At 40.9% G+C, this 12,051-nt stretch overlaps 1 protein-coding gene across 3 annotated transcripts in view; it reads right to left on the reverse strand.

The window, feature by feature from the left end:
- Positions 1-12,051, reverse strand: part of LOC140465027 (protein Jumonji-like) — a 449,631-nt gene that overhangs the window by 8,681 nt on the left and 428,899 nt on the right. For all 3 annotated transcript variants that reach the window (XM_072560822.1, XM_072560821.1, XM_072560823.1), the window contains 2 exons: positions 8,134-8,317; positions 1,648-1,755 (listed from right to left, as the gene is read on the reverse strand). In XM_072560822.1, coding sequence (XP_072416923.1) covers positions 1,648-1,755; positions 8,134-8,317 — 292 coding nt within the window. The remainder of the gene's footprint in view (positions 1-1,647; positions 1,756-8,133; positions 8,318-12,051) is intronic.

The following is a 12,051-nucleotide window of genomic DNA, read 5'->3' on the forward strand; positions in this document are numbered from 1 at the left end:
ACCCTAAACCTATGCCCTCCAGTTCGCTGTTCTCCCTGACCCCAGGGAAAAGACTGTCTATTTATCCTATCCATGCCCCTCATAATTTTGTAAACCTCTATAAGGTCACCATTCAGCCTCCAACACTCCAGGGAAAACAGCCACAGCCTGTTCAGCCTCTCCCTATTGCTCAAATCCTCCAACCCTGGCAACATCCTTGTAAATCTTTTCTGAACCCTTTCAAGTTTCACAACATTTTTCCGATAGGAAGGAGACCAGAATTGCACGCAATATTCCAACAGTGGCCTAACCAATGTCCCGTACAGCCGCAACATGACCTCCCAACTCCTGTACTCAATACTCTGACCAATAAAGGAAAGCATACCAAATGCCTTCTTCACTATCCTATCTACCTGCGACTCCACTTTCAAGGAGCTATGAACCTGCACTCCAAGGTCTCTTCGTTCAGCAATACTCCCTAGGACGTTAGCATTAAGTGTACCTCACATTTATCTGAATTAAACTCCATCTGCCACTTCTCAGCCCATTGGCCCATCTGGTCCAGATCCTGTTGTAATCTGAGGTAACCCTCTTCGCTGTCCACTACACCTCCAATTTTGGCGTCATCTGCAAACTTACTAATTGTAACTCTTATGCTCGCATCCAAATCACTTATGTAAATGACAAAAAGTAGAGGACCCAGCACCGATCCTTGTGGCACTCCACTAGTCACAGGCCTCCAGTCTGAAAAACAACCCTCCACCAGCACCCTCTGTCTTCTACCTTTGAGCCAGTTCTGTATCCAAATGGCTAGCTTTCCCTGTATTCAGTGAGATCTAACCTTGCTAATCAGTCTCCTTACTGAAGTCCATATAGATCACATCTACTGCTCTGCCCTCATAAATCTTCTTTGTTACTTCTTCAAAAAACTCAATCAAGTTTGTGAGACATAATTTCCCATGCACAAAGCCATGTTGACTATCCCTAATTAGTCCTTGCCTTTCCAAATACATGTACAACCTGTCCCTCAGGATTCCCTCCAACAACTTGCCCACCACTGAGGTCAGGTTCACCGGTCTATTCTTAAACAGTGGCATCACGTTTGCCAACCTCCAGTCTTCTGGCACCTCACCTGTGACTATCGATGATACAAATATCTCAGCAAGAGGCCCAGCAATCACTTCTCTAGCTTCCCACAAGAGTTCTCGGGTACACCTGATCAGGTCCTGGGGATTTATCCACCTTTAACCGTTGGATTAGATTGGATTAGATCCCCTACAGTGTGGAAACAGGTCCTTCGGCCCAAATATGTCCACACTGACCCTCCAAAGAGTAACCTACCCAGTCCCATTTCCCTCTGATTACTGCATCTAACACTATGAGCAATTCAACATGGCCAATCCACCTGACTTGCACATTTTTGGACTGTGGGGGCAAACCAGAGCACCCAGAGGAAACCCACGCAGAGATGGGGAGAATGTGCAAACTCCATACAGACAGTCGCCAGAGGCTGGAATCAAACCTGAGTCCCTGGTGCTGAGAGGCAGCAGTGCTAACCACTGAGCCACCGTGCCACCCTTTAAGATACCTCTACACCTGTGAGAAGGATACACAATAGAGGCAGATTCAGTTTGTAATCAGAAAATACACAGATTTCCAGAAACAAACCTCATCATAGCGATACATCATCTTCAATCCCCGACAAGATTTCTGCTTTTCTACATGGCGAAGAGCACACTCGAGACAGAAGACAACATTCTCATTTTCTTGTACTACCTGGATAGGAAGAATTTTGTGGATCAGTACTTCAAATTGGTCAACATACAATCAATCAATTTCTTGTCAAAAAGCAGAACTTTTGTTGGAGTCCTACAGAGGTACAGTTAAAGTACTGCTGGTATAACATTTTGAGATTTATGGAGAACAGTGCCCATCTTAGCTTACCTGAAGTGATTCTTGTGTACCTGATTATATAACTATTTCCATCTCTCCTAAAGACAAATCCAGTATTAGCTTCTGACCTGTATTCCACTGCAGATTAGTCTAAACGAATCCAGACTATAATATTTTGAAATATATTAGAATACTTTGGGAGCTTCCCTGTAAGTGAAATTGTATTTGCAAGACCCAGCGAGAGCTTGCAATTTGCCAAGATACCTAGATAAAATTGAAGTGTGTATGGAGATCACTGAATAACTCTCTTACTTTTATTTAAGTTTTTGATTTTTACATGTTATCTCATCCTATCATCTTTGGCTTCAGACAGCAGTAGTACAACATTGCATTTGACCAGGACTTAAAACAAAAGCTTGCATTTCTGTAGTACCTTTGATGTACTTAAGACATTTCCAAAATGATTTGCAGCCAATGAAGTACAATTGAACTGACCAGCATTATAATGTAACATGATGGCAGCAAATGCGGATACTGCAAACTCACACAATAAGCAAAAAAAAACTAGATTATCTGTTTACTGACATCATAAAGCAGATAAGAATTGACATGAAACAAGTTAGAATTCCCTTGCTGCTCTTCAATGAAATCTGTCTAACTAATAGTCTGGTCCTTGGAGTAAAATCTCAATCTGAATGGGCTGAATGGAAGCACTGTATGGAAATGTCAGGGTACATTAGATAAAATCTCACGTTGGGCTTCTTCAATATTTCAATGGAGAGAAAACTGCTACAGCTGTGCCAAGGCTGTGTAGGTGTCAGGTTAAACTATAGCAATGTAGCAGCAGCAGAGATACACTGTAAAGTTTGCAATAGTCCTATTTAAACTTAATTATCTCTTCGGGCAAACAGCAACTAACAAAGCAGATCTGACTGCTCTTAAAGAGCCTAAATCAGGATTTGTGCATGGTGGCCCCTAATCTACCTTTTTTCATTGAGCAAGCAGCTATCTGGCTTATCATGATCTGAAGACTTCAGTCAAGATCTCACGTTTGATTCAGGCAGAATAAGAAACTTTTTTTTGAGAGAACAGTCAAATTCAAGTAGATTTACATAGCTGTCCAACTCAGGAAAAACGTTTCCAATTAAACATAACTCAATCCCACAAATAGATTGCAATTAAACTGAATGACGTAGCATCATATTAACAAACATTGTCCCAACCACAGTATTAAAAGTAAATTAGGACAAATTTTCAGTGTAACATTAATTTTGAATTATTACTTTAACTAAAGATGAAAGGACATTATTTTGGATATTAAGATGATTTGAGAGACTCAAGTTACAAGGAAAGGTTGAACTATTTGCCATAGACAAAGAGGAAGAGTCAAGAGTGTGTTGCTTGAAAAGCACAGCAGGTCAGGCAGCATCCAAGGTGCAGGAGAATGGACGTTTCGGGCATAAGCCCTTCATCAGAAGAGGAAGAGGTGACCTAATGGAGATTTTCAAAAATACATGGTGTTTTGAAAGAGCAAAAAATTCTTCCTCAGGTAAGTGGGTTAATAACTAGAGTCTAATGGTATTGCAGACTGTCCAGAGATGGCTCACTTGGTCGACCTCAGGTACGGAGGGCTCTTCGTATGAGCAGAGCTTCAGCCTATATTCAATGGAGTTTAGTAGCATGAGAGGCGACCTTATTGAGACACATAAAAGATTTCTAAGGGAATTGACAGGGTATATCTTAATAAGTTGTTTTGCCCTTGTCAACATCAGAAAAAGTGGGTCACACATCTAAGATATGGATAAGGAAACATTTCTCTCAGAAGGTACTGAATCTAAGGATTCTTTTTTAAACTGCAGAGGTCTGTGGATGCTGGGTCATTAAGTTTATTCGAGGCTGAGCTAGACAGATGTTTAATCAGGAAGGGGATCAACAGTCTTGATGTAAAGACAGGAAATTGGAATTGAGGGTTCTCAAACCAGCCATGATCTCAATGTATGGTGGAACTGATTGGCCTACACCTGCTCAGACATCTTATACTCTTATAGAGTCATAAATCCAAAATCACTGACAAAACACCTTGAGGGGAGATGTAGAGAATCCTTTTCACTCAGTTGTGTGGAATAGTGTTCAATAACAACCAAAATCAGTGAGTGGTGAAAATAGCTTCTTTGTTGAGCATCTGCAGTAGCACAGTTTGAGGCAATGCAATTCGAAGTACAGTTCTTACAATAGCCTCTTTATACGCAGTTTTCACATACATGAACATTTTAGCACTAAGGTGTTACATAACTGTACCTATTGTACACAAAAGTTTGTGTGACATCTGTCCTGGGGAAGCAGGAAATGGTTTAAATATTTGCTAAATGTTACACCTGATTGAATTAGAGTGTGCCTACCCGTTCTGCTTGTATAATAAAGAGGAGTTAGTTCTTTTGTCTTTTAAGTTAGTGACCTATATGATCTACATAAGACCCATATGATCGAGACAAGTTAGAAATTATATGTGCACGAAATAAAAGTATAAAGGATAATAAACTGATATACTGCAGCTTGGTTGCGAGATTTTATTTACTATTACTAGTTTTGACAGTTCTTTACAAGTTCATTCATGCAGTTTCATGACAGCACTGTTTTGATTGTAAAGGAGATAGTGGCACTATTTAGTATGTATTTAACAGGTACATTCTAATCAAGGAAACGATATGATGTTCTGCAATCTATTCAGGTCCCGAGAGACGGTTGCTAAGAGCTGATCAATATCATAATCTTTCCATAACTTCAGGGGAGTCATGGAGACACATGGCGAGGATGGCATTGTTCTGATTAGGTTACAGTATCAACACTTATTCAGGGGTAGCCTTTGATATAGAAACAGATCTAAACACTGCTTGCAGTAGTAGGCCGGCAAGGAATGAAGGTGTAAAGAAGCAGTAATGGGTTGGAAGGGGTGTTTTAATTCAGTCTATCTTGTAATGGTAAAATGTACTACAAAAACGCAGTTTTGTGAATGAAAGAAAGAAAACACGGGTGTAGTAAACTGATGAGCGAGTTAGTAAAGAGTTACGAATGAATGAATGGGAATACAATATTTAGTAAATATAGAGCACTTGTGAGTTAAAAGATTGGTTTATAGGCAATCTCACAGTTGTCAGGATTCTGAATGCTGTATCTGTTAAGGTGATGGAAACTGATACTGGATGGTTAAAGAATGAAGAACTTTCGAAATCTGTACAAAAAGCAAGATGTATGATTAAGCAAGACTGTTCTTTCAAAGGGTCAAAAGATCTCTTTCTTTTCTGCAAATTTCAATGATTTTACATGGCTTCATTTTTGTCACTTCATGAACAGCTGATACGAGCCCCACATTGTGAGCTGCAAACTAAATGTAGCCTTGGATAGTAACTGAATAGCACAGCTGTCAAGGTGTAAATGGATAAGAGCAAAAACATGCTCGAATCTCAGGCATTCAGGTGACTTTCCTAACTTAGCTGTACCTTCTGCTTCTAGACTGACACCAGCACCATCAACCTCTTCAAATTTATTTAAACTTTGTAATGTCACTAATTATTAACTATTATTTTAATCAGTGACTTCCTCTTCTCTCCAAAATGACAGCGCTCAACAACCAATTTAGTTGCCCAATGTCATAACCCTAATCCTTCAACTATGAAGTCCACACATTACATGTCAGCAGCCTAATTTCCTTGCAAGACACAACTGCCATAGGAACATGAGTAAACCATTCAGTCTTGATGTCAGAAGACAGAGGATGGTGGTAGAGAGCTATTGTTCAGATTGTAGGCCTGTGACCAGCCAAGTGCCACAAGGATCAGTGCTGGGTCCACTGTTCTTCATCATTCATATAAGCGATTTGGATGATAATATAGTTAGCAAGGTTAGTAAGCTGCAAATGACATCAAGATAGGTGATATAGCGAACAGTGACAATTATCCAATAGTGCAATGGGATCTTGATCAACTGGGCCAGAGGGCTGAGGAATGGCAGATGGAGTTTACTTTAGATAAGTGTGAGGTGTTGCATTTTGTTAAGACAAACCAAGGTAGGCCTTACACTGTTAATACCAGGTCCCTGGAAAGTGTTGTCAAACAGAGAAATATAGGAGAGCAGGTTCATAGCTCCTTGGAATTGGCATCACAGGAAGACAGGATGGTGAAGAAGGCATTTGGCACACTTGCCTTTAGAAGTTGGAATGCCATGTTATGGCTGTACAAGACATTGGTAGGGCCATATCTGGACTATTATGAACAATTCTGGTCGCATTCTGCTACAGGAAGGACGTTATTAAACTGGAAAGGATACAAAAAAAGATTTACAAGGCTGTTACCAAGACTGGAGCATAGGAGGCCGAGGAGTGACCTTATATTCGTTTAAAAAATCATGAGAAGTATAGATAAGGTGAATGAATAGTCAAGACCTTTTCCCCAGGGTCAGGGGGTCCAAACCTAGAGGGCATAGGCTTAAGCTGAGAAGGGAAACATTTAAAAGGTACCTGAGGGACAATTTTTCACACAGAGGGTGGTGCATATATGGAATGAGCTGCCAGAGGAAGTGATAGAGGCAAGTACAATTACTACATTTAAAAGACATTTGGACAGGATGAGGGGCACATGGGCCAAATGGGACTTGTTCAGGTTGGGAAATCTGCACAGCATGTACAAGTTGGGTCAAAGGGTTGTTTCCATGCTGGATTACTCTTTGACTCTAAGTTTGTTGAGACTGCTCCACCATTTATGGCCAACCAAATATTTCAATAACCATATTAGGCCCATAACCCTCTGCACCACTGATAATCAAAGATGCATTCACCTCTATAAATATACTTGACTGAATTTCTACAGGCTTCTTGGTACAGAATTCCAGATATTTATCACCTTCCAAGTAAAAATAAACTATCATCATCTCAGTCCTAAATGGTATCTCTATTGCCATGTTCTCAACATTGAGATGTAAACCATTAGGTCCCAGGAGCTTATGAACATTTAGCCCTATCCAGTATAGCCTTCTTTTACTAATATTACCATCCTTTTAACTCCTCCATCTTCCTTGACACTTGCACTGCCTTCAGTGAAAACAAACAATGTAATCATTTAGCCCCTGTGATAGTTCTCTATTCCTCATCTTAAAGTCTTTTAGTGGGCCCACTTTCACCTTTATAAAACCTTTTCATTTTTACAGCCCAATGTATGTTATTTGTTAGTTTGCATTGTATTTTATCATTCATTTTCTCATCAGTTTCTCAATCCTCCACTGTATTTTTAAAAATTTCCCATCCCCAGATTTCATATTTCTGGCCACTTTATAATATTTTTCTTTTAATCTTATACAACCCTTACTTCGTCAGCCAAGGTTGACTGACCTTGTTTTGAGATTTTGCACCTTGAATGAATGTCTAATGCACAATGCACTCAGCAGCACTAACACAGAATGGGCACTCTGGATGATAACAGAAGCAGCAGTGCTGGTTGAATTTTCTCCAAACAGTCCAACTCAGTATAATCAAAAAGTGGGATTTCGAGGCCTCCATGATTCAATACAGTAGCATAGTTATATTTATACAGTCTAGTCCTTTTCATGTTCCAACAAGATCCTAAAACAGTTATAACAAATAGAAAGCATTTTGAATATAATTTTACAGTTGCATAGCTAATTTGTCAAGAAGAATAATTAGATATCTCCTCTGGTGATGCAGATTGAAGAAGTAACATTGAACTAGCTTCAAGGAAACCTTCGTTACCTGTTGATCTGTGCAATAGAATCTTTTGCATCCACCTGAGAAGCAGACATGAACCTGGGCTTAATGTTAAAAATTTCTATCATGTCAACCTGTATTATCTGCTCAAATCCTGGTTTGCATTTATATGGTTCCTGAGCCTTTGGTACAGCAGTGAAAATTTATCCAGCATTCTGTAGCGATTTAGTTGGTTTAAAAAGTATTTGAGATAACTGATGAATATAAAAGTCAGTATGTGAATGCAATTTTTTTCTTCACTTCTTGACTAATGTCATATCATGCATTGCATTTACCCTCCCCTACTCTCCACTGATGTTTCCTTGCAAATATGAGATATTCCCTAGTGTATAATTGGGCTAGGAACAGTATAGGAGAATCTTCAGCAAGACTAGAAGATAATATTAAACACATCAACACAATAACTTTCTTTTCATGATTAGCAATTAGAGTACTATGCTCAGATACTGAACATCTCCATTCCCACCACAACCAACCTTTCAACTCACCATGGATAGGTAACACAACTGCTGGCAGATTTGGCATCTCCTCTCCGATGTTTCTGAGGCTGACCATTTCCTTGGTTTTTTCTTCATATCCATCATGGAGAGGTGGCTGTCATGGCTACCATAGCGAGCTGACGAATGCAAACCTGCGTCAAGCAGCTGCTGCCGCTGCCTCGACTCTGTATCCCTGAAAAAATATTGGAAATATTACTCTTTTCAAAAACTAAACGTATCATATCATTGGTAGAAGTACATTATTAATTTGCTGTGATACAATGGAAAGCCAACATTGCATTTTTCAATTAATCTTTTAGCTATGCAGCCAAAGAAATCATCTGCACATTTTGATCATCACTGTATTATGCTAGAATAACAATGAAGCAATTCCAACACAAATATGGAAGAAAAAGCAAAAGAACTGCAGACGCTGTAAATCAGCAGTTGCTAGAAAATCTCAGCAGGTCTAGCAGCATCTGTAAAGGGAAATCAAAGTTAATGTTTCAGGTTCAGTGACCCTTTCTCAGAACCGTAGGGATCACTGGACCCAAAACGTTAACACATATGGATGGCTTACCCTCAATGCAGCTATTGGGATGCCACAGGATCAACACAGGGTCTTAACTATTAATAATCTATATTAATGACTTCAATGGAAGAAAAGAACATATGGTAGATAAATCTGCCAATGAAACAAAGGCTGCAGGAAAACATGTTGGATGGAGGACACCAAAAGTCCTCAAAAGCGATACAGACAAGTCATGTGAGTGGGCTAAAATTTAACAGTTGGAATATAATTGGGAAAATGTGAGGTTGTCCACCTGGGTATAAAGAGTAGATAAGTCGAACAAAATTTAAATGGAGAGCTACAGAAGGTGATGCTACAGAGGGATCTGAGTGGCTTTGTGAGTGAGTCGAAGTTAGCATGCAGGTCCCAAGTAATTGCAAGACAACTATATTGAAATAAGTAGGGAGTAAAGACAGAAAATGCTGGAAATATTCAGCAGGTCAGGCAGAATCCGTGCAGAGAAAAATAGACAATGTTTCAAGTTATTGACTTCCATCAGAACTGAGAAAAGTTGAGGTAAGAGGTTTTGAGATGGGGTAGATGGGACAAGTACAAAAAAAATCAGTATTAAATGCAAGACAGAATGACAGACTCAAATGACAGATCTTCTATCAGCAAAGGGAAAGGTGATACAGTAAGAAAAGAAACAAAATATATGTAACTATGACAAATGTGCTGTAAACTGAAGGTAAAACAACAAAAATAATGAAAGGGGGTGCTCATGGTCTGAAATGAACTTAACACGAGTCCAGAAGTCTGTAAAGTACTGAAGTGAAAGATGAGATGCTGTTTCTTCCAGATTAAATTCAACAATTTCAAATTGTAAGAGGCTTGGTGTCTCAGTTCTGTTTCCTTTTCTTTGCATGTTTCAGATGCTCATTTGTTTTTCAAATCAACAGTACACTCGCTCCAGTCACATATCGTTTCTTTTCTTGCCCCATAATCATTCCCTTTGGCCTTGGCAAACAAACTCATTTGTCAATCTCTCCTGGCTTCCACCTGTTTGCTCTTGATCCATCTACTATTTACTAAAGATCTATTACATCTCTATCATTTCCCACTTTTGATGAAAGGTCATCAACTTCACAGATTTGTTTTGCCTTTCTCTCCACAGATGCTGCCAGATCTGCAGATATTGCAAGTATTTTTTATTTCAGATTTCTAGCATATGTACTGTTTTGCAATGTATAAAAGTATGGAGGTCTTGGTATAACTGTACAGGAAATTAGTAAGGCCACATCAACTGCACAACATTCAGCACCATTTGTGACGCCTTAGAGGCTGAAGCAGTCTATGCCCATTTGCAGTAAGACCAGAGTAACATTCAGACTTGCATTAACAAGTGAAAAATAGCATTCATGCCCCCACAAGTTGCAGGCAATGACCATCTCCACAATGAGTTTCTGATCGGCAACCCTGGTATTCAAAGGCATTACGGAATCCTGCATTGTCAACATTAGATGGGTTACCATGGATCAGAAGTTAAATGAACCAGCCATACCATGCCTAAGAGCAAATCAAAGGAGGGAATTCTGCAACAACTAACTCATCTCCTGTCTCCCCAAAGCCTATCCACTATCTACAAAGCATAACTCAGAAGTGTTATGGAATACTCTTCATTTGCCTGAATGGATGCAGCCCTAACAACACTGAAGCAGCTCAGAATCATCCTGGACAAAGCAACCCATTTGAATGACACCTTCAACACCAAGGCATAGTGGCAACATCAGTAAGATGCGTCATAACAACTCATCAAGGCTCCTTCAAAAGCACGTTTCAAACCCACCACTTCTACTAACTAGGACAAGAGTGGTAACTGTTCAAGAGCAGCACCATCTGCAAGCTCCCGTCCTGACCTGAAATCACATCACTGGGTCAAAATCCTCAAACTCCCTTCCTGTCAACACTACCAGTGACCTACAAGGACCACAGGGGTTGAAGTCAGCTTGCTATCACATGGTCAACAATGCCTTCCAGCGCATTTCCTCCACTTTCCGCACCTTTGCCCTTGAACCCCACCCCACTAACTGCAAAAAAAAAGAACACCCAACCTCCCCGTCCACCCAACTAATCTCCGAATACAACACATTATCCTCTTTGCTTTCCGCCATCTACAATCAGACACCACCAGAGATAAAGTTCCTTCCCCACCCCTATAAGCATTCTGCAGAGATTGTTCCCTCTGCGACTCACTAATTAGATCCACCAACCCAACCTCTACACTCGGCACCTTCCCTTGCCGCCGCAGGAAATGTAAAACTTGCAACCACACCTCTCCCTCACCTCCATCCAAGGCCCCAAAAGGATCCTTCCACACTTGGCAGAGATTTTCCACCACATCCAAATAACTGTGTCCGCTGCTCTCGATGTGGTCTCCTCTACATTGGGGAGACATGACTAACTCACGGAACGTTTCTGGGACATCTCTGGAACACACATATCAAGTAACCCCACCGTCCTGTGGCCGGTCACTTCAACTCCCCCTCCCACTCCGCAAGGACATCCAAGTCCTGAGCCACCTCCACCACCAAATCAAGCCCCCTGACGCCTGGAGGAAGAACGCCTCATCATCAGTCTTGGGATCCTCCAACCACACGGCACCAACATGGATTTCACCAGTTTCCTCATCTCCTGTTCCCCCGCCTCATCCCAGATCCAACCCTCCAACTCGGCACCACCCCCTGTAACTGTCCTACCTGTCCATCTTCCTTTCCACCTATCCACTCTGAAGTATCAACATCACACCCGCACCTTCATCTACCTACCACCTTCCCAGCTACCTTCCCCCAGCCCCACCTCCACCCTCCTATTCATCTCTCAGCCCCTTCCTCACAACATTCCAGATGAAGGATTATGCCTGAAATGTCAATTCTCCTGCTCCTCAGTTATTGCCCGACCTGCTGTGCTTGTCCAGCGCCACACTTTGACTCTTGTTGCTATCACCTCCAAGCCAACAAATGATGGACAATAAACATTGGCCTAGTCAGCGACATCCACATCCTATGACCGAATATTAAAAACTGAGAATACTACTTGGTGATTTGATCTCCCTTTCATTCACAGAAAGACCACTCAGCTAATTCCTGGCAAAAATTTTCAGCAAGTTGAGACTTTACTCTCTAAATGTCATTTGAATGAGACATAAGAGAGATATGAGGGATATTTGAATGACAGATAAGTATTACCCTTCTTGAACTGGGGGGGGGGGGGGGGGGGGGGCACTGTTTCAGACTGCGAGTTCCTTATGTTGAATGGAGATGAGGGGGAATTCTTCTGGCAGAAGGTTGCAAATTTTTGGAATTCACTAACTCAGAGCAGCGAGGTTGCATTATCGAGCTGGCTGCAATTTGAATTAC

Source organism: Chiloscyllium punctatum, chromosome 41 (assembly GCF_047496795.1).
Source record: "Chiloscyllium punctatum isolate Juve2018m chromosome 41, sChiPun1.3, whole genome shotgun sequence".
Classification (NCBI taxonomy): Eukaryota; Metazoa; Chordata; class Chondrichthyes; order Orectolobiformes; family Hemiscylliidae; genus Chiloscyllium; species Chiloscyllium punctatum.